Source organism: Pteronotus mesoamericanus, unplaced genomic scaffold, assembly GCF_021234165.1.
Source record: "Pteronotus mesoamericanus isolate MK-2021 breed Mesoamerican mustached bat unplaced genomic scaffold, CSHL_Meso_final contig_46, whole genome shotgun sequence".
Lineage (NCBI taxonomy): Eukaryota > Metazoa > Chordata > Mammalia > Chiroptera > Mormoopidae > Pteronotus > Pteronotus mesoamericanus.
In genome coordinates, this window is record NW_026555170.1 from 4,042,680 (window position 1) to 4,067,026 (window position 24,347).

The 24,347-nt window shown below is 33.6% G+C and overlaps 1 protein-coding gene across 6 annotated transcripts in view; it reads right to left on the bottom strand.

Annotated features, from left to right (window-relative positions):
* Window positions 1-24,347, bottom strand: part of NOVA1 (NOVA alternative splicing regulator 1) — a 148,384-nt gene that overhangs the window by 101,228 nt on the left and 22,809 nt on the right. For 2 of the 6 annotated variants that reach the window (XM_054577894.1, XM_054577895.1), the window contains exon 3: window positions 22,590-22,659. The exons of the other annotated variants lie outside the window; for them this stretch is intronic. In XM_054577894.1, coding sequence (XP_054433869.1) covers window positions 22,590-22,659 — 70 coding nt within the window. The remainder of the gene's footprint in view (window positions 1-22,589; window positions 22,660-24,347) is intronic. 6 annotated transcript variants of the gene reach the window in all.

A 24,347-nucleotide genomic window follows, 5' to 3' on the forward strand; every position in this document is an offset into this window, starting at 1 on the left:
AAATTATTTTCTGAGAAATATCACTGAATAACTAGGCTACCTTTGTAGGCTTCTATCTTAGGTTACAACTACTATATTTATACTAGTATAAAGAGGTGACTGTTTACTTACTCCAAAATATCTTATTTAGGTTCCTGACATAGACTGAGGGTGCTCTAAGAAAAGTCCAACAAATCTGACCAGTAAAAAGTGCCTTTTATGTCAAACTTTTCTGAATCTCACTTGTTCTAACCAACTTCATTTATTTTGGCATACACTCAATGGAGTTAGAAATAGCTGATAGTTTCAGCTTGCTTAAATTCTTTCTTGAAGAAGGCACAGAATAAGTATTTACTTTAAATTACAAGAGATGGTAGAAGGAAAAGAAAGTATTTATACAGAGCACCCCAGTCTCTTCATTAAAAGAGGACTTAAATCAGGGATTCCCAATCTGGGATCCAAGTATGAGATTTAGGGAACCTAGGAATTCTGCACAATTACGTATGAAAATAAAGATATATTATACAGGGTCACAGTACACTTTTATAAAGATAATGGGCCATAAGCTTTTGTCAGTTTCTCAAAAGGCTCTGTGACTTTCCCCATAAGTTAAGGAACTAAGAACTGATATGAAGATACCCAACTGAGTAAGTAGCAGTGATCATTTATTAAATGTTTAACTCTGAGGAGCTGGTTTATTCTTACGTAAACTGAGTAACAGACACAAGGATGTTCCAACAAGCAAACAAAATAACTCATATAAAACACATGGTACAATAATTGACCTATTATTATCAGTAACAGTAATAATATGCAAAAGAGCTACCTCAAACAACTAAAACTTCATTATAGGGTCCTATCATTGTTTGCTGCTATGTAACTTCATATTCCTTTTATTTAGCTGTGTCTTCTCAAAGAGACCAATATCATAAGCTATATATTTCTGCATTATTTTACACACAAAAATGCAAAACCCAAGTTTTGGAACACTGCTTTACATACCTAGAGTTCACATTTCCCGAAAAGCCCACATGTCCCTTCTATAACACTACACTTACTCGGAACAGGTTCAGATCCATAAACATCTGGCTTCAATGTTTTTTATGTAAAGTAATTTCATTTCCTTTACCAGTCTTTCCTTTCATTCACACAATACATACAAACAAAAAAGTCTAAATTTGAAAAATCTATCAAGTGATCACATTTTCTGTAAAGGTTATAGAGGTAACACTTTCACTTTCAAAAATTATTTTCCTCATTCTTCAGCTTAGTTTTCTGAAGATAAAAGATACAAGAAATATTCATACATCACAACCTTAAAAAAGAATCCTTGAAATAAAACATGTAAACTAGCCTTACCTTTAAAATGAATTCACAATACTATGCATAGTATTACGAAAACGTATTTATGGTGCTCTTCAATGTTGTGCTAACTTGTAAATACTCATTAAAAAATAACAATTAAAATCTTACCTAGTATTAAGGATACTCAATGAGGAAATTAAAGATTCGCTAATATATATGAAATAATACATATAATGAGTCCCAATCATTTCAAATGTAAAGAACCTTTTCTAGAGTCTTCTCATATAGGAGTTACTCTGTATGTATTCACATACTAATAAAATATACACAGTAAGAACAAAGGGCATAGACTTAAAATGAAGGAAGAAAAGAGAGAAGCATATTAAGCATTCAGAGTACTGCAATCAAAAGGATAGGAGTAGAATATAGAGCACAAGCAGGGGTCCATGAGGAGGACAACAAGCACAGGCCCAATTATGGTAAAGAATTTGGAATATTTTATTTCAGAAGAAGGCATTTTGATAGGCATTTTACAAAAATCACTTTAGCAACCACATGGAAGATGAACTAAAGATGTGGTTCAATTGGGATGATAACAATGGCAATATACAGTTAGGACTATTTATTTAAAAGTGAAAAAAATCTGCTATATAAAACACTAAAAGAATAAAAATTGTGGGATAAGTCAAAATTATTTCCAAAGTTTGAGTATAGAAACTAGGATTCATTCATCCATTTATTTACTCAATACAATATCGCTTTCCTCCAATGGGTCATGTACCATTTTAGGAACTGAACAAACAAGCCAATGACTTGCCCTCTAGAAGATTATATGCTAATGGAAGAGACAGCTGATAAGTATAAAGTGTTACATATAGAATATAATGTATGGAAATGATTCATGTCTAAATAAAAACTAAAGCAAGCTATGGGGGCAGAGTGACAGACATGTTATTTTAACAGAGTAGTCAGGGAAAAACGAAATTGCACATTTTAACAAAGTAATTTTCAAATAATGTGAAATGAGTCCACGGAGTATCTGGGGTAAGAACACTGTAGACCAGATGGAATAGTAAAAGTAAAGCTCTGAGACAGCAATAAATGATCAAAATTTTAACCTGAGGTCAGATCACACTGGACCTTGCAGGCCATAATAAGGACTTTAGGTTTTTTTTAAGTGTTATAGAAAGCAACCGCAGATTTTCGGTGGAGTGATACACCTTATTTAATCTTTTGAAAGGATCACACAAGCTGTTGTGGTAGAACTGATGGTAGACAGCAAGAATGGAAGTACTAAAAAGATTATGGTAAAATTTCCTTAATAGAATATCAGATTGGACTTTCCCCATTGCCCAGGGATTGGTAATTAGAACCCAAGACTAATTATAAAGAATGACTAATCAAGTGTTTCTCATTCAGAAGACAGTCTGAACAATGAGAGCTAAGTACTCCTTCATAACTTAAACATCTTTACATTTCTCAGTTCCTCTTTATGCCAGACTGCCCAATCCCACCCCATCGTCACTGTGTCAATCATCAGAATTTGCTGCACTGACTTAGTGTAGGTGGAGAGCACTGTTGCCACAAGTTCAAATCAAGCAGAATGGGTCCAAAAGGGTCCAACAGGAAGGGAAGACTGATATCTCATCTCAGCTATGCCTCAACTTTTATTTAAACTTGCTTATTATCCCATGCCCACTTCCCCTTCCCATGCCCATGAGATGAGGGGAAAAAAGGCTTGGAGTTGGAAAAGGAGGTTGAGAGAACTGGAGCTACCGTCTATAACAGCAAAGAGTGTTTTGACTGTGAAAGCAGCTGGACTTGAGCCTCCAGAGAATGGGGGCCCCAGAGCCAGCAGCTGTGCATATACTAGGAAAGCAGAAATGGAGGAAGACAAGAAAAAGCAAGCCAGATTTGTGTGACCCTCAAAAAATCCCCCACCCCCCAAAAATGTTTTATTTGTGTTTCATCAGAGATATAGTATTTGTCTGTCTTTCCCCACAGAAGGCATGAGATCTAGTCAGTGTTAGGTAAAGAAGAAGAACAAAAAAAGAGAAAAAATTTGCCAGTTAAGAGAGCCTTTCCCCTTTTCATCTCCCTCTTCCAAGCATCAATGCCCAGGACAAAAACTGCACTATAAATCAAAGAGCATATCACTCTTAGCTCACTGGAGTTATAGTGAATGACTGGATTCAACCCATTCCACACTCCAAGGTCCTAGAAAAGGCTAACTAGCACAAGCAGAAGTGGAAAAATGACTTCCAAGTTAGGCTCTGAGGTTAAAATGAAAATTAGTCATATTCAACTGACTTTACTAGGTTAAAGTCAGGTTGAACGCATTTTCTGAAGTGTACAGGAAGCTATGACACTTTCTGGAGATGAGTAAACAAATAATCATAAACAAAGGTTATACTGGAGAAAAATAAAACCATCCCATGTTTGCATTCCCACTAAATTCACCATCTCAATTCATACTGTATTATAAAATGGTTAGCACGAATGAGCTAGCGCTTCTGACCTTCTCTAAAACATTCTACGAATGCCTGCATTATCATATTCTTATTTGTTATTTTTAAGAACTAGCGATCACATAACTAATAGCTGTTCTATAAGGAATTCCTTAGATTTTATCCTTGCATAAAAGTTATAGAAATATTTTGAACATTTATAAATAATAGGTCCTGTTACAAATACTCACCAATAATATTTATACATTTGTGGGGAACAGTATATTGTATAGAAGCTAAAAAATAAAATCCTCTAAGTAAGACACTACACTCAAAAGCTTAGAGGACAAAAGGCCCCGGGGGGGGGGGCGGAAGGAAAAAAACCCAAATTAAATGGTTTATTGTTTTAAAGGAACGTTTTCAACATACATATTGGAATAATCTAAAAATCAATTTTAGAGAAAACTCTGCTCTGATTCATAGCTTAATAACTTGGGACTTTCCCCTAAACTGAATCATGCTCTCTCCAGTCCTAAAAAGATATATTCAGGTATGTCTTTTTAAATAAATTATGGTATCATTATTTTATATGACTAAATTATTTTATATGGTAAAGAATTTGGAATATTTTATTTCAGAAGAAGACATTTTGATAGGCATTTTACAAAAATCACTTTAGCAACCACATGGAAGATGAACTAAAGACGTGGTTCAATTGGGATGATAACAATGGCAATATACAGTTAGGACTATTTAGGGACTATTTATTAGGACAATCATATTTCTGTTTAAATGTCATATTTTTAGGCATACAGCACATTATTACATTGATGTTTTTTATTCTTTATGCAATGTTCCCATTCATTTACAATCACTCATCATCCTGTATTGTCATGAATATTAAATATATAGTTTATCAGTTAGTCCTTCTAAGAGATACAACATAATATAAAGAAAGTAATGGGAGTCAAAATTAGAAAACTAACTTCTATATTTATAGTTTTTTTGTCCACTTTTTCATATAAGAGTATCAGTTATAAATTGGAAAGTGTAAGAAAAATCATACAAACTCAAATAATCCAACCTTACATGTTAATTCACTGTTAGTAAATAATGTCAACCAAATTGTCAACACAATATTGAAGGACAAACACAAAGTTGTAAGACTGACATTATCTGACTTCAAGATTTACTATAAAGTTATACTAATCAACACAGTGTGTTACTGGTGAAAGAACAGAAAACTTGATCAGTGCAAGATAATAAAGAACTCAGAAATAAATCAACACAAATATCAAATGATCTTCAACAAAGAATAAACAAAATTCAATGTTGAAAATAACCTTTTCAACAAATGGTACTGGCACAACTGGACATCTACATGCAAAAAAATAAAAATAAATCTAGATGCAGACAATACACTTTTCATAAGAATTAGCTCAAAAGGATCAAAGACAAAACTATAAAACTCCAGATTACAACACTGGAGAAAATCTAGGTGACTTAGGGATTGACAATGACTTTTTAGGTACAACACCAAATTCATAATCCATGTAAGGAAAAAACTGATGAACTGGACTATATTTAAATTAAAAACTTTGTCTCTGCAAAAAATACTGTTAAGAGAATGAAAAGAAAAACCCTGCAATGGTTAAGATAATATTTGCAAAACACATTATCTGATAAAGGATTAGTAACCCAAATATACAAAAAACTCTTAAAATTCAACACTTAGAAAACAAATAATCCAATTATAAAATGGGAAAAAGGTCTGAACAGACACCTCACCAAAAAAGTGCAAATGACAGCATCTGAACATATGAAAAGATGCTGAACATTATTGGTGCATTAGTTTTTTAGGGGTGCCAATACCAAGTACCACACGAATTGTCTCAGTTTTGGAGGCTAAAAATCCAAAATCAAGATGTTGGCAGGGTTGATCCTTCTGAGGGCTCTGAGGGAGGGATCAGTTTCCAGACCTCATGCCGTGGCTTACAGAAGGCAGCCTTCATGTCCCCATGGCAGTCTCCCTGTAGGCGTACCTGTCTCCAAATTCCCCCTTTTTTATAAAGACACCAGTCACACTGGATTAGGTCCCACTGAAATGATCCCACCTTAATTTGATTAACTCTGTAAAGACCTATCTCCAAATGAAGTCACATTCTGAGGTCCTGGGCTTCAACATCTGACTTTGGGGGAGACATAATTCAATCCATAACTGTATGTCATTATAGAACTGCAGACTGAAAGAATAATGAGGTTACAATTATGCACCTATTAGAATGGCTAAAATCCAAAACACTGACACCACCAAATACTAATACGACGTGCAGCAACTGGAACTCTCGTTCATTACTAGTGGGACTGTAAAATGGTACAGACACTTTGAAAAACAATTTGGCAGTTTCTTCCAAACTAAACATACTCTTACTATATGTGAGTCAGCAGCTGCACTTCTTGGTATTAACCCAAATGAACTGAAAACTTAATGTCCACACAAACGTCTACACACAGTGTTTATAGCAGTTTTATTCACAACTGCCAAAAATTAGAAACAACCAAGATGCCCTTGAACAGGTAAACAAACTGTGTTATGTCCACATTATGGAATATTATTCAGTGATAAAAAGAAATGAGCTATCATGCCACAGAAAGACACAAAGGAACCTTAAATGTGTATTACAAAATGAAAAAGCCAATCTAAAAAGGCTACATACTGTAAGTATATGACATTCTGGAAAAGGCAGAACTATAGAGAGAAAAAGATCAGTAGTTACCAGAGGTTCATAAGCAGGGACAGAGAAATGAACAGGTGGAACATGGGGGATAGCCGGGGAAGTAAAACTGGTCTGTATGACACAATAATGGTAGATCATGACATTACATATTTGTAAAACACAAAGAGTAAATTCTAATGCAAACTGTGGACTATGGACTTCAGTTAATAATAATGTGTCAATATTGGCTCATCAACTGTAACAACTGTACCACACCAGCAAGGTGTTAACGACAGGAGAAACTGTGGTTGGGGGCAGGAGAAGTATGGGTAAATAAGGGTCTGCTGTTAACTCCCTGGACTTTCTAGTAAATTTTTCTGTAAGCCTAAAACTGCTCTAAAAATTAAAATCTATTAATTAAAAAAAATTAAAATCTATTAATTTTAAAAAACTCTATTAATTTAAAAAAAATTCTTAAATCTATTAATTTAAAAAAATCTATTAAGAACATCAAGAAGTAAAAGATTTAGGATAATCACATTTAAATAGAAATATGCCCCAAAAATCTAAATGCAAGTGCTAACAAATATTATTTTTTCAGCAATAGCTATGACAGTAAATTATGGAAAAGATACATTTTATCTGATGTAAAGTATGGTAACTTGAGTGCAGCAGCAGGTAGAGAAACAATGGTAACATTGTTACAATGGCTGATATGCAAATACGTTTATCAAGGTAAAAGGTTTTTTGTTCCTCATTTTCCCATTGACATTCTTTTGTAAAATGGTTTTATAGTCTTACCAATTTTTTTTTTTCAATTTGAAGCTTCTTTTTAGGCTAACTGAAGTTAAATGGAAACAGTGAAGAAGCATAATAAGCACTTCAGATATACAAAATAAGAAAGAAGTCAAAACATACAGCTGCGTAAACTTGCTTATATCACACACAAGTAACATTTCTGGTTTCTAGGATCACAGTTCATATTAAGCCATACGTTTACAAAGGGAATTCATGCTATCATACTCAATAAAATTGTAATCTATATATAGGAAAGTTATAAATGGCAAAGAGCATTTAAATAGGCCAGGACATTTTAAGTTTAACAGCGTGCTATTTTAAATTCAGAAACCCAGATAAATCCAATGGATATAACATTACCAAGAGTTTGAGATTATATTTTTTTTAAATATTCATGTTATAATTCCCTGGCTGGTGTGGCTCAGTGGACTGAGCACTAGCCTGTGAACCAGAAGGCTGCTGGTTCAATTCCTGGTCAGGATCTATGTCTGGCTTGTGGGGCCAGGTCCCCAGTTGGGGGCCTGTAAGAGACAACTGATGTCTCTCTCACACATCAATGTTTCTCTCCCTCTCTTTCTCCTTCCTTTCCCCTCTCTCTGAAAATAAATAAATATTTTTTTAATAAAATATTCATGCTATACTTTAATCATTCTAAAATTCCACTGTCTACTTGATATTAGAAACTAGGTAATGTTGTTTCACCAAAGTGCAATGTAAAACTTCTGACTAAAAGAATTCAAGGAAACGTTTCCCCTCCCTGCCTACATGTTAAGTATTTTACCTGGATGCAACTGAACATTTACAGGGACAAGGGAATTTTAAGTTAACTACGAAATGAATGTTCACCAAGAGAAGAGGAGAGTTTTCTGCCCTTTAAAATTGAAAAAGGAGTTATTTTTCTAATGCATGTAGATCTGTAGAGCTATTCATACCCCTGTGTAACCATTATTCTATTTACTTTCTAATATTCCCCATTAATGTTTAGGATTCTAATATATCCTTCCTAAAAATAAAAAAGAAATAACCATAAATTTTAGAAAAGTAAAAAAATCCTGGTATCCATATCAAAAAATGCAATTAGACAGACAGGAAAATTTGATTTGGAATACAATAATGTAGAATTTAGTTTTACCCTCATCATATATTAAACACTCTCTACTGACTAGTATAACTCTGGGAAGGGTACTGAAACCCGTTTTTTTTAAAATACAGGGTGTCTGGAAATTTTGATGTCATTTTTATATGATGTAGACATGTTCAAATTTCAGATTCTCTCATTATCAACTGCTGTTGACATTTCCTAATCCAAATATCCATGAATGATATTCAAGAGATTATATATCAAATTTATATTTTGTAATGACACAAAAGACAAATACATACTTTATCACACCATCTCCCTAATTTAAGGATGCCAAAAATGTACATGAATTTCTCAAAACTATGTGTCTAAAATAAAATTTGTCACATTTAGTAATATTCTTAAATAATTTCCTCAAATAAAAAAGAATGAGTATTATAACTTCCTCCACCACAAAATTATAGAAATATATTGAAATTACTCATTGTGGCAATTTATTAATATGAAAACTTTACTGAATAAGGAAACATAAATGCGCTGCCTATGCCAGGTAGACACATGGGGCAGAGATCATCAAACAAAGCTGTATTCTCTCTTTCTGAGGCTTTTGGAGACAAAAATCAGGTAACAATAGTCTTTCCCAAATCATAGAAAAATCATATTAAGGGATAAAATTGAATCACTTTGCATTTTTATAATTTTTAACATTTGATAACTCCAAATATTTTATATTAGTATAACATGGACATTATGAGGACAGACCTTGGGAACAGACTGAGCAAATCCCATCTCTGCTTTAATTTTATTTAAAAAATAAATTTACCAATACACAGGGGTGGGCAAAAGCAGGTTTGCAGTCATTTGTATGGAAAAAGACATGCAGGTTATGATTATTAAAATAGCTTTATTAATCCTTTGTTTTGTGTACTCTCAACTGTAAACCTACTTTTGCCCATTACTGTATATATGCATCTCTATACATATATACATGTATGTTTCTATAAGTATATACAGTATATAATACACACACACATGCACTCACATACACATATATACATGTTTCAGGCAAATCACTTAATCTCCTCTGCCATTTTCCTTACAGGATTATTGAGTGAACTAATTCCGTTTATATATGGAAACCATGTAATTACAACTGCCCCTGTCTCACAGTAAGGTGCAGGTGAACTATTAGCTATTATTATCAATACTGCTGCTACAATTAATGTTAAGTTTAAATGTAATATTTCAAGTTGCCTTAACATAATGATTTCCAAATGCTCTACTATTTAAATAAATTTGAAGACTGCTGCCATTGAAACAGAAAAAAAGCATGGAATTTTGAAATATACTTGAGGTTTTAAGAGAGAACAGAAAGAACTGAGAACAGGGATTATCTTTTGTCTCAAAATACTATGAACTGGCTTGATTTTAAAAACTTTTTGCATGTCTTAAGATTTGTGAGTAGAGATAATAGAAATGCATCCTATCTCGAATCTTTCTTATTCTTTTAACAACAGCAGCTGACACAGGAAAATAATTTTCTGCCTCCCTGTGCTAAGAGTATATCACCTAGATTCAGAAATTATGTTCTCAGCAGCAAAGCAATAGTTTCTGTCCACACTGAGAAAATAGAATAGTAAAATTACACAAAATAGAAATGTTTTATTATTATACAAGAAAAATCAAATGTAGTACACAGAATTAATTCTTAACTGGAAGAGTTCAATTTAATTTAAATTTCAACTGTTGGGCCACAACATTTTTTAAAGAAATAAAGTTTTGTATAGTTATAATCTTTAAATCTTACAAATATTATGTTTCTACTCTTCCTAAAATCCTTAAAACAAGGGGAAAATTTTTTAATATTTTATTTATTTATTTTTAGAAAAAGGGAAAAGAGGAAGAGGGGGAGAGAAACATCAATGTGTGGTTGCCTCTCACATGCTCCCTACCAGGGGCCTGGCCCACAACCCAGGCATGTGCCTTGACTGGGAATCAAACCGGCGACCCTTTGGTTCTCAGGCCAGCACTCAGTCCACTGAGCCATACCAGCCAGGGCAACAAAGGAAAAAATTTAATAGTATCAACTAAAACTCTTTAGTCCTCTAATTTTAATTATTCCTAGTATATAGAACATTGTGTCCTACTTGAGACAATAAATGTCATTTTGGAAAAAATACTTAGAAGAATGGTGATAAGTGGTAATTAACAGTTTATATTAAAGTTCTGTGTTACTGAAAAAAATTATTCTTCATTCAATATATAATAATTTGTACATTTGTGTTTGTGTGTATCACAGCATACTTATAAGCTATCAGATTTTCCTCTAATTTTATTATATAAAAATCTAGTGACTGGCCTTATTTAAAGTGACCTTTAATGTAAATGTTTGCTTAATTAACTCTAGACATCATAAAGTATTGTAGATCTCTATTCTATAATGATAAAGTGCCAACCTCAGTTTTCAGAAGTTCTCAAGATTCAAATCTTTCTGCCATTTACTAGTCAGGTGATATTGGGCAAATTACTTACCATTTTGTTCCCTCATCTGTAAAATGAAGATAATGGTGTCTTTTTAATTGGATTTATCTGAAGGTTAAATGAAAATCTATATTAAAACACTTAAAACAAAGCTAATACAGTAAAGCACTCCAAATATGATACTACTTTTTATTGTTACTATTATTAATACTATTATTCTTGTGGTTAAGGATGAAAGATTGAGCACACTACCTTCTGAAATTCCACTAAGATGATAAAAGGTACAAAATCAAAGGACAAAGAGAAGTTTTTAGAATATGAACAACTCAAGCAGCTTACTCATAACTGATTTAAACACAGCAGAAGAACTGAAAAGTACACGGCAGAAAAGGATAATCATGTAAGAATCCACATAATTTGCCTAACAGAAAGTAAGGGGTAATATTAGCACTAAATACTAAGGGATTCTCTAAAAGTCTATATAGAGAACATTTCCACACTCAGGTTTAAGGATCTCTTTTACCTCTAAAAGATTAGTATTGAGTATCTTCAATCAGAGAGGTTCCCGACTTAGAACTACCAACCGTAATGTAGGTAGAATACATGGGACCATGCTCAATTGGAGCTGAACTGGTTCTTAAATGTTGGGAGGCAGATGAAAGCCATCCAAAAAGAGTGTCTGAAAATGCACTGGAGAACATTTAAGACCCCAGAAAAGACATATATAGGCCATAACCTGGAATTAAACAAAAGAAATTTTGGCTCTACTTGATCACCCTAATAAAGCCATTTTTAAAGCCATTAGGCAACAATTTTTGCTCCCAGACACACATGTTCAAACCAAATTTCATTAAGACAAGGACTTCATAAGTCTCCAACATGAAAGACTAGAACCAAAATAAATAAACAGAAAAATGTACTCAAAAGTATCATACAAAGAGAACATTTAAAAACTATTCTTACCATGCTTACAGACATAAAACATGATAATTAAACTCAGAATAAAGAACAATGTGCTATGCTAAAAAATAGAATAATCAGAGAAACAGTAACTTTTAGAAAATAAAAATAACAGCTGAAATAAAACAGCCAATGAAAGAAAATGTCTAGCAAATCTCCTAGTAAATAAAATATAAAGTGAAAAAAGGCCCTAGTTGGTGTGGCTCAGTTGGAACATTATCCCATAAACAAAGGCTGCAGGTTCAATTTCTGGGCAGGGCACATGTCTGGATTGCAGATTCCATCTCCAGTCAGGGTGCATGCAGGAGGCAACAATTTTTGTCTCTCGCATCGATGTTTCTCTCCCTCTCTCTCTCCCTCCCTTCTCCCTGTCTCTCTCTTTAAGATCAGAAAGTATGTCCTTGGGTGAGGATTAAAAAAAAAAAAGGAAAGAGAAGTGAGGAAAACTAGAGGATAAATAGAGCAAAACATGCCCATTGACAGGGCTGGGAACAGAAAAGGAGCTAAGCCTTCATGACTTTGAAGAAAATTTTATAGCCTACAGTTATTATTCAATCAAATGTAAGGATGGGACGAAGATATTTTTAAGTAAACATCTATGACTCCTTTATCAGGAAGCAGCTGAAAAGTATACTTCTAGAACAAAGAAAAACAAAGAGGGAGAGGGAGCATGGAATTCGGGAAATAAAAAATCTGGCACTGGAGAAAAGCCTGGGGAAGTGTCTTGATGACCTGCTATGCACCAGGCACAGAAAGCAACCAATCTAGATGGAAGAACAGCCATATGGAAAGGTCTCCACAAAAAAAGGGACAATTGATACACCGTTTGAAACCATATTCGTGCATTCAAAAAATTACTGATACGCATATAAGACATCTGTTGAAACATTAGGAAAATAACAGTAGGTTCACAAATTATAAGCAAATAAAAATGAGGTAATTACTAATTCCAGTAAAAAAGAAAAAGTGGTAAAAGGAAAAAATTTGTAACACATTGTTTATATTATTTAATCCCCACCCAAGGATATGTTTTATTGATTTTTAAAGGAAAAGGAAGACAGGGAAGGAGAATGGAGGGGAGAGGAAGAGACAGAAACATCAGTGTGAGAGAGAAACACTGCCTGGTTGCCACCTGGACATCCCACAACCAGGGATTGAACCCACAACCTAGGTATGCGCCCTGGCTGGGGACTGAAGCTGCAACCCTTTGGTGTACAGGACAACACTTCAACCAACTGAGCCACCTGACCAGGATCATTATACGTTCAGGGGTGTCCAAACTTTTGGTGTCTCTGCACCACAATGGAAGAAGAGTTGTCTTGGGTCACCCGCCAAGTGACATTAAATACACTGCAACACATAATCAAAAAAAAATCTCATAATGTTTTAAGTAAATGTATGATTGTGTTAGGCCACATTCACAGACATCCTGGGCATGCAGCCCAGGGGCCGCAAGTTGGACAACCCTGGTAGATAAAAATAGCAATACTTATAAAACAATAGAGTTGATTTAATGAAAAATTAATAGATAAGTATGTTGAGAAAATGGAATGATTACTGTGTAAGTATGCTGAGAAAGCGAGGAGATATATAAACATAAGAAGAGTAAATCCCCAACTAATAAAATGGGAAGTGAACTGACAGAGATGGAAACTGATAAATCAATAAAAGAGCAATTTTAAAATATTTAAATTATTTAAAAATATGGAAATACCGTAAGAAATAGCTTTAGGAGTGCAGAGTCACTGACTCTGGAAAGTAAGGCTATAGAAGATGGGGATCAGTAAAACAAGAATCCTTTATTAGGTTTCAAGTCTTTTAATACTATTTTACTTTTACACTTTGCGTATATATTATTTGTTTTTAAAATAAATTCAATTGATTTTATTAGATAAATTTCCTACTTACATTGTAAAATAATACATGATTAATGTCGATTTCTTAATTTGAATGTAGTAATATTTCAATTACCCAGCACCAGCATCATACACACAAAAAAATTCCAGAGATGATGTTTACACCTTCAAGTGCCAAAACTTTCCTTTTTTCACCAACTGTTAACAAATTTTAGTGCTCGCTTTGGTAGCACATTGTACTTACTATGTGCCACTGTCTTGAGCACTTTTTATATAAATCTCAACTCTATGAGGTAGGAACTATTATTTTTCCTATTTTACACATAAGAAAATGAAGGAACAAAGAGGCAAAGTGACTGAATTGAGATTTGAACCCAGGCAATTTGATTATGGAGTTTGTGATTTTTCTGCTATGTTCTGCTTCATGTTATAAATCTATTAAACTCGAGATATTGTCTTTGATTACTTGGAAAACACTTTATAATCTTGTACATAAATGTAAACTGTTATTATCGATGTATTAGAAATATATGAAAGTGTGGTCAAAATTAATAGGATGCCAGATAAAAAAATGCCTATTTTACACATGAGAAAACTGAAACACAAATTAAGTAAATCAATGACGTTCACGTGGCTATCTAGTAGAAGAGTGAGGATTCCAACTTCAGCAGAAGTCTAGTTCCAGAGACTATACTCTTAAAAATTATACAGTATGACCACATCACTAAACATAATTTGTCTCTTTCTCTGAGACCCCATAACTCCTAATGTGTTTTTCTTCTCTGAAACTGCAATTGCTTTTAGCTAATCACTTTCTATAAGCAGAATCTATTGTTTCTTTGGTTGTATAAGAATAGAGAGTAAAATTAAAAGTAGAGCTACTTCGTGACAGTGAATATGAAGCATAAATGGGACAATTAGTCAGCATTCATTATTCAATTCCCTGTTCAGCCGCTTCTCACCCCTTCTCTTATAATCTCTTGGGATATAAACCCTCAGTATATTTTCAGTTTTGAAGAAAGATGTTTAAGCAGTGGATTGACATACATATGATGCATAATAATTCTTTCCTAAAAACGAAGTTCCAATATTTTCACTACAGTTTCAAATTTATGCCTGAAGAAATTCTGTGCAATGCCAACTTAAGAATATTGAAGGAAGAAATATTAAATGATTTTAATTACAATTACCTTTACAAATAATTTCTTTGTGAATCCAAGTCATTCTTTTTTGGTAAATAGGAGAACCTCAAACACTGCTGAGTAAGATGAAAATCAAGGAACTCTCTCTTACATAATTTCATAACCACATACTGCTTTATTCTGAAACAGTACCATTCACTGAGGTCTTAGTCTGTGTTTTGATAAAGCTTTTACATACACCATCATTCTTCACTGCTCTTAGTGATAGGTACTACAATATCCATTTTTATACTTGAAACTGTAAAACAGAGACATCAGGCATCTTGCCCAAAATCACACAGATGGCAAATAAGATAGATATTCAAATTTAGTTCTGCCTTACTTCAAAACCTTTGTTCCATATGTTGAATAGGGTACATTAGTAAAATGAGTGAAAATTACAACAAAAGCCAACAGTTACTAATGCTCTTATTATATAACATAGAAACAAAATGGTTAAGAACTAGTTTAGTTTAAAAAAGGATGTCTAAAAGGTATGTCTTGTTTAGGGTTTCTGTAAGATAAAAATGTTGACCCTTCAAGTACCTGAATTTAAATACATTTATGAAAAATTTTCTAAAATGTATCACATATATTCCTAGTTTCTTAAAATGTAATATACCTAAAAATAAACATTTCTTGATGAATCAGAGTCACCAAGACTGTGAACATCAGTAATTACACTGCGTGGCAAGGTAACAATTGTAGGCAGTAAGATATAAAACTTAAGAGCTGTTAAAAGCCAGTAGGCATCCTATAACTTTGTTAAAGAAGTCCATGCTGAGAAAACTGACTGTCATTGGTCTTTGTCTCAATAAAACAATAGCTGTTTGACACTGTTCCCCATCCATACTCACTGTAACCAGGCCCTTGCACTTTCGTAAGAACAAAATGTTATCCCCAAAACACGTAATGTCCAAGGGTCCAAGTATTCATCAACTGACGGGTCATTCTTTTCTTTTTCTTTGTTCTTCTCATTATTATCTTTTTTACTATTTTACAGTTAAGTACCCATTCCACTCTCTGAGATTACAAAGATATTTTTTCTTCTCTCTCTCTACTGACTTCTGTTCTACCTGCTTTTGTCCTAGAGCAACAGTGCTTCCATGCTTGCTGCCACAGTCCACCACTCCCTTCCCTTTTCTTTTGCTTTCTTGTCTGTCTAGTCTCTTATTACTTATTAGCTTCCATGTATAAAAGACTAAAAATTCTGTGTGACATAAGGCCAAGAAATAGCAAGAAGCTGGAGAAACAAAAAAGATAAAAGATAAAAGATAAAAAAAAGAAAAGAAAAATAAAATGAAGGGAAAGAAAAAATAGGCCACGGCTCATACATTTTTGTAATCTAACATTGAGCACTGTTCCAGAGTGAGGACCAACTGACATTGCGTGGAACTGAATTAACTACATAATACAAGGGAATCACAAACAAATGAGATTAACTAACTTAAAACCATCACATTCTCTCTTTTACTGGCTTTCTTTTTAATCTTTAATCTTTGGTGCTGAAAAGCTGACAGAAGGAAAAAGGAGCATGAGAATGCAAACTGAAGGCAGAGTTCTTAAAGAAGAAATTACAAAATGGGCATTCATATAGAGAAAAAGGTTACTTAGAAAAGTGATCTGTGGTAGTTCTAAGGACATTTAAATGAGCAAAAGGAAATAAAACATGATACAATTGAAGAATAAGTAGAAATGTGTTGAATGGTAAAGACAGAAATGAAAATATAATTTGGATAATAAAACTACATGAGTGCAAAACAAAATGGTTTAGCAAAATCTTAAAAATGTAATGATTAAAGAACTGAAGAAGGGTTTAAGGTTACTTAGAGTAATGGTATATAATCCTAGGAAATTACCATACCTATTTTGAAAGCAATTAACAGAATCAGTCTATATTATTACTGGCTACAAATTCCAGGCCTAATTTATTGTCATCAAAATTAAAGGTATCATTAAAAGTTAGACAATATGCAGGGGGCTGAATGCATGGACTTTCTAATCTGGCTCAGATGGCTGCAACCAAGTACTTAGGGAAAGAGATTTAACATTTTTGCGCTTTGGCTTTCTAAGAATAGGCCCTACACTTCATAAAGTTATTGGGCAGATTAAATAACATATAAACAGTGTGTAGAATATGGCCTTATAAATAGTAAATGCTCAATAAAAGTTATTTGTTGTTGTTATTACTAATTATTTTGCTATATTTTCCCCTTCTATTATCACACTTTTTAGTTAATAAGGTAATTTAACACCATAATATGCCAAAGGCATAGAAGCAAAAATTGAATTAATTAAAGTAAAATAACAGATACTGAGATATAGGACCCACCATGTTCTTTATTATTTGATATTTTTACTGACACTGGTAATTTGTCATCAATAAAAATTATGAAAAATAAGATGTCATAGTAAGAGAAATATCTTATTTTACTATATCAGAGTGAAGCAAAAAGAATAAATCTGTTTATATATCATTTTAAAGGCTAAATGTTACTTTTAAAAATCTCCCCTAAGAGACCAATCGTTACACAAACATTCTGTTTTTCTTTTCCCTCTCCTAAAACTAGAACCTGAGGATATATCTTCAACAGTACTCAGAAGAACCTCTAATAGAATGAGCTCAATAAATATCTAAAAAATGAGGAAAAAAAGAATTCATTTAATTTCCTATAAAAACACTTTGCCTTCACTTCAACTCTCTTTCCCATCGAAATTCATAAAAAGATGTCATTACAAGCCAAAAACCAATACACTAAGGTCTATTTAAAACCAATACACGAAATTCTATTTAAAAATAGTATATAGTATAATCAGTTTTAAATTTAATACATAAAAGAATTCCTTCAGAAATTTTTATTTACAGTTTTCTCTCATTTGCATTATCCTATGACACTTACAAGTCTTACAGTATAATCAGTTTTAAATTTAATACATAAAAGAATTCCTTCAGAAATTTTTATTTACAGTTTTCTCTCATTTGCATTATCCTATGACACTCACAAGTCTTACTTGATTTAAATAGTTTTGTAGTGGTAATTTTAAAGTGTTAATAAGGTAGCTTCCAGTTCCAGCCAAGGTGGAGGTTGTGCACTCCGCTTCCTTGCACAACGAAAAGGAGGATACCAACCAATTTAAAAACAAAAAACAACCAGAACTGCCAGAAAATCAAATGTATGGAAGTCTGACAATCAAGAAGTTAAAGAAGAAACATTCATCCAGACTGATAGGAGGGACAGAGACAAGCAACCGAGGTGGATAGGACATACAACAAGGCTGCAGCTGGCAGAATAGTCAGTCCCACATTCATGTGCAGATAAGCCTAGACGAACAACTGGGGAGTGAGACAAACCATGTGGGGAAATAAAGCCACAAAACCTCTGGCTATAAATACCTGTGGGAGTGGGTTACAGTGGCAAGAGAAACTCCCAGTCTTAGAGGAGAGTCTGTTGGAGGGGCCCATAGGATTCTAGAATGTACACACCCCAGCCCACCTGGGAATCAGCAACTGAAGGGGCACAATCTGCTTGAGGGAAGTAAGAGAAGTGACTGAAAGCCAAGTAGGAGCCAAGCAGGCTAGCAAGTGGCACTGTTCCCTCTTTGACCCCTCTCCCACATAGAGTGCACCAACGTATGGAAGATGGTTGCTCTGCCCTGGTGAATACCCAAGGCTACACCCCTTAAAATATAGCAGGTGCACCAAGACAAAGAAATATGGTCCAAATGAAAGAACACATCAAAACTCCAGAAAAAGGACTAAGTGACAAGGAGACAGACAACCTATCAGATGCAGAGTTCAAAACACTGGTAATCAGAATGTTCACAGAAATGATTCAGTACAGTTGCAAAATAAAGGAAGAAGTGAAGGCTATACAAAATGAAACAAAGGAAAATATACAGGGAACCAACAGTGAAGGGAAGGAAACCAGGACTCAAATCAACAATTTGGAACTAAAGGAAAAAAATAAACATCCAACTGGAACAGAGTGAAGAAACAGAATTCAAAAAAATGAGGAGGGGCTAACGGACCTCTGGGACAACTTTTAAGGATTTCAACATCTGAATTATAGAGGTGCCAGAAGGAGAGGAAGAGCAAAAAACTGAAAACTTGTTTGAAAAAATAATGAAGGATAACTTCCCCAATCTGGCCAAGGAACTCAGCATGCAAGTCCAGGAAGCTCAGAGAGTCCCAAAGAAGCTGGATCCAAGGAGAAACACACCAAGACACATCATAATTACCTTACCCAAGATTAAAGATAAGGAAAGAATCTTAAAAGCAGCAAGAGAAAAGGAGACAGCTATCTACAAAGGAGTTTCCATAAGACTACCAGCTGATTTCTACAGAAACCTAACCGGCAAGAAGTGGATGGGAAGAAGTATTCAAAAATCATGAAAGGCAAGGACCTACATCCAAGATTACTCTATCCAGCAAAGCTATCATTTAGAATGGAAGGGTAGATAAAGTGCTTCCCAGATAAGGTCAAGTTAAAGGAGTCCATCATCACCAAGCCCTTATTACATGAAATGTTAAAGGGACTTACCTAAGAAAAAGGAGATCCAAAACTATGAACAATTAAATGACAACAAACTCACAACTATCAACTGAACTTACTTAAAAAGCAAAAACTCAGCAAACAACTAGAACAGGAACAGAATCACAGAAATGGAGATCACATGGAGGGTTATCAGTGGGGAGGGGGAGAGTAAGGGCAAAAGGTACAGGGAATAAGAAGCATCATTGGTAGGCACAAAATAGACAGGGCGAGGTTGAGAACAGTACAGGAAATGGAGAAGCCAAAGAATTGATATGTACAACCCCTGGACATGAACCAAGCAGGGATAATGCTGGAGGGGGGGGCGGTGCAGGGTGGAGGGGGATAAACGGAAGGAAAAAAATGGGAAAATTGTAATAGCATAATCAATAAACTATACTTAAAAAAAGATAACTTCCATTTTGTATATGATCATTCTATACCTGTTTCATTTCTACTCTTCTGGGTCATTAACTTTCCATTTTTCTTAAAATTATTAAATATCAAAATTCAAAATATATGATAACATTTTAAAGGATTTTTTTCTTGTACAAGATGAACGTTTAAAAAAATTTAATTAAGTTTCCATTTGGTAATCAATAAAGCTTTCTGCATCACTGAGAACAACCTAACAAATATTATATTTCTATCTATATTTGAAATAACTTAAGAGTTTGATATCTAATATATGATACTTCTCAACCCAATAGTCATATTAATGGGACTGGTAAAAGAGAAAGTCAAGAAAAATTAGCAATGAAGAAAGAGCTTCTGGGATCTTGGAAAAACTAGACATATAATATTGAGATAACAGGAGGGATTTAAGAAAAATAAAAAAGATTCTTTTATTTTTTTAATTTATTTTTTTAGGGAACCCCACTGCACTTAACAACCTGTTTTTGCCACATACTGCTAATTACGTTTACAATGTATTAACTGTTATTATATGTTCTTTTTCAGAACTCCTGGCAAATAGTAAAATAGTAAATTCAGGCTTCTATTTCTTTATATGCTTCACCATTTATTGACAAAACAAATGCTATTTGTAACAAGTATTTGTAGATGAGAAATCCAAACCCACATGGAAACAGTGACCTGTGTCGAGGTCAATCTTCTTCATTTACCAGCCACCTGATTTTGTTCAGTTTACCTCATTTCTGAAATGATTATGATACATGAATAAATTTCCAAGAGAGCTTAGGAAAATAAATAAGATATTTCATTTAAAAATATCTAGCATGCATTTATGTTTGTCAATATAGTAAGCTTGATAACCAGACCGATCCTTCTGCCTGAAACATCGAAATATATTAGCATTTGTTAGCTAACAAAAAAAGCAATAAATACTGTGGTCAAGACCTAAGTGAATGCAGAAATCCAGAGGAATAAGCAGAGAATTTAAAAGAGCATTTATCTTCAAGGCATTTGATGAACCAATGTAATTTGCGCTTCTGTCTTTTTATCTTACCGACTCTTGACACCAAGGGGTCATGATGTCATAAAAGTAAAACAGAAATAACCTCTCACTCTCTGACAAATCCCCCAACACATACTTTTGGAAAATGAGGGGTAAGAAAAAAACCAGAAATTCATAACTACAACTCCACCTTCAAATAGGCTTTCAGCTTGAATTCATATCTGTGTAATTCAAATAACCTCAAACCAAGAATTCAGTTACAAATTGTTCCAACTAGGAGTTACTACAGGCACCTGACAAAAGCAAATGCAAAGCCACTTTTAGGTTGAAGGAAACCACCTTTAGCCCAGGTTTCAAAAAATTCTTTCAGATAAATTGCTAAGAACAAAAAATTTAAAACACACACAAGGAAGCATGGCTGCATGAGTGAGAACCAGCAAAAACAAGAGATGGCAGAATTATCAGACAAAATTCAAAATGAGTATGCTTATTATGTTTCAAGAATAGAGACTTGAAACACAAGAGTAAAGAGATCTGAAAAAGAATCAAACAGTGCTTCTAGGAATTAAAAATAAGTGAAATTTAAAAACATAGCAAAGTATCTTGCATATGGAATATCATAGTATATTTTTATTAATTTCTTCCTGTTTTTCTCCCTAAGACACAAACATTTTGATTAAATGGGGAGTAGCAAATCTGAGTTTATTAAATATTTCTTGACGGCAAATGAGGTGATTGAAGTATTAAAACAGGGAAGTGGATAAGAATATGTTTGAATATTAAAGAATGTTTTTAAAGTGTAATTTTTTAAAATCATGTGTTTTATTTGTTGTAATTTATCTCAAAAATTCGTTTATCCTGGAAAGTAACTAGATAAGCCTCTGATCTAGATATTCAAATTATCAAAAACTTCAAAGTGCTAAAATTGAAGATGCAAAACCTGCACATTATTAATAACAAATAATTATCATACCCAATTTCAACTACTATATACTTGAGAGCACAGCCTTAAGCAATTTTCTAGATGAAGAGAATTAGTCCCACATTATCTTTACTTCTTCAACAGTACATTATTTCTTGTGTTTATCTTGTCTTTCGGTATTGTAAATGAAACAAGCCCAAACAATTTTTGAAGTTCTGATTCAATATATACTTAAACAACAGTCCAGTGTTTTTTGGTATTTAATGATGACTCTATACCTTACATTCAAGGTTCTTTACCTTACAGAACCTATAGAAGTAAATGTCAGAAAGGGTAACAGAAAGAAACCATTTTTCTCCTCATTCAAACAAAGATAAACTTTATTAATTTTTAAAAACTTAATTCACTAAAATAAAGTAATTTAGTAAAGTAAATTACTAAAGTAATTTAGGACATTATGGCCCTAAAATATATCACATAAAGGTAAAATCCCCAATTACATCTACTACCTCCTCAGTCACCTCTCTCAATTGTTCAGGAAGCACCGTCACGAGGCCGTAATGCGCTGAAACAGAACCATCCCTAAGTTTTGTATTACGCAGACACTTTGTCTTTTTTAAGTATTCCAAACCAACCTTTACTTTATTAGGATCAATGTATTTATTCTCTCTTGTTTAGTTTTCCCAAACTCTGTAAAATTCTTTTTTTCCCCTAGATTATAAATATGCCTAATAAAAGTATTTTCCTAGCTTAACAGCAATGACTGATAATATGTTATTTTGGTTTAGAGACTAAATAATATGGATTAAAAGATTTTGGTATACATGTAAGCAGATGATTAATGATACCTATCCTATTGCCTGGGGTTTGAAAACTAGAACCCAAACATGAAAACAAGGAGAAGTATACTCACATTCTAAAGAGAACTGAAAACAAATGAGGCCAGACAGTTGCTCTTTTGGCAATATGCCTTCCCTGTGGTGCTGCAAGAAAAGAGAACGATCTCTACATACTGAGTGTATTCACGAGAAGACCACCATTTCACTCCTGGCTTATCAGAATATTTAGGTATCAGACTATGCCCATGTGGTTAGAACACAGAAGGCCTAAAAGAGAGTTCCCTAAGGATATCTCACAGTAAGTTAACTGTGCAGTAGGAGACCCCAGCAGAACCCTTCACAGATTCAAAAAATGTACTCTTTGAGAAAGCCATCATCTGGACACCTGCCACACAGGAAGACAGCATTAATGGTCAGTGTTAAGTGAGAGGCAGCAAAATTCAATAGAATATTACAATCATAAGCTTAGTTAAGTACAAATACAATATTGTTCATTTCTTCTTTCCATACAGACCCTAATCCTAAAGATGCCGGAATCAGAATTGGGTGAAGGGAGAGGTACAAGTCCCCACTGAAATCTAAAGAGAGAAATAACAGACCTTATCAACTTCAAGTTCCTGGGGCCCAAAGCCCAACTAGTAGTAGGGCAGAGGAAGAACTGTAAATCGAATATAAAATTCAAATTTCATATTCTATCAGACTAGAAGGAGTTTTTAAAGACCAAAGATGAATGGGAAGTTATTGAATATACCAAGAAATGATTCTCAGCCCCGGTTCAGTCTATACTGAACACAGTTGTAGATTAAACATCTGATAATGGAGGCACATAGCAAGAACATTAAAAAAAATGCTATCTTAAGGTACAATTCTGAGTCAAAAAGACAAGAATTGGCAACAACTAGAGAGAGAATAAAAGGAAAATAAAGAAGAGCACAAGATCAAAAATAACTAGTTTTTCTAACAAATTGGGTAACTTGAAAGCAACTGGTACCAATAACTGAATCAGAAAACAAAAAAAGAGGTTTACAAATCATGAAAATACATACATTTTGGACATTTTGAGTTAGTCACCTACTTACTTATTCATATATGCAAGATATATATTGTGCACCTACTATGTGGAAGACTCTATGTTAAGTATTAGGGGCACACTGTAAATAAGGATGGCAGGGTCGTTACTGTCATAGAGTCACTGGTCTACAGTGCAAGACAATTACAATAAGGATAAGAATTTCAGAATACTTTATGAACACAAAAGAAGGGTAGCTTAACTAGATTTAGATGATCAGGAAAGACTTCCTAAATGATCAAATATGTAAATTGAACCTTAATGATATAGAAGAATAGTGGTTCGGGGTATGTGTTCAAGAAGGGGTTACTACAGAAACACAACCAAATATGTGATGTCTAGATGACTGAAATTTAGTTCAGCAAACTAAGGAACTAAGAGGATATCAATGACCTTTAAGGGAGTTAGATAACTTCAGGAGCAGGAGAATGCAGAAAAAAATAGAAACAGTATACAGATTGATTATCGTTTTAAGAAATTTAATGACTGTGGAAAGGGAAAGAGGCAGTCACCATAAGAGAATTATCAGAATCAAATAAAGGATTTAGTCTTTCATAACTTAAGAAAAATAGAACTGAGTATGTTTCTAAGCCAAGGAGAAGGATCAAATAAGAAAAAAAAGTAAGTACCATCCAAAAGAATGAGATAATAAAACAAGAGTCTTAAAAGAAAGGTAAAAAGAAGTAGGATAAATGACAGCTACAAAATAAGGAAGAGAGAATGAGAGATGAAGACAAGGATTAAAGGTAAAATTAGAATGTTT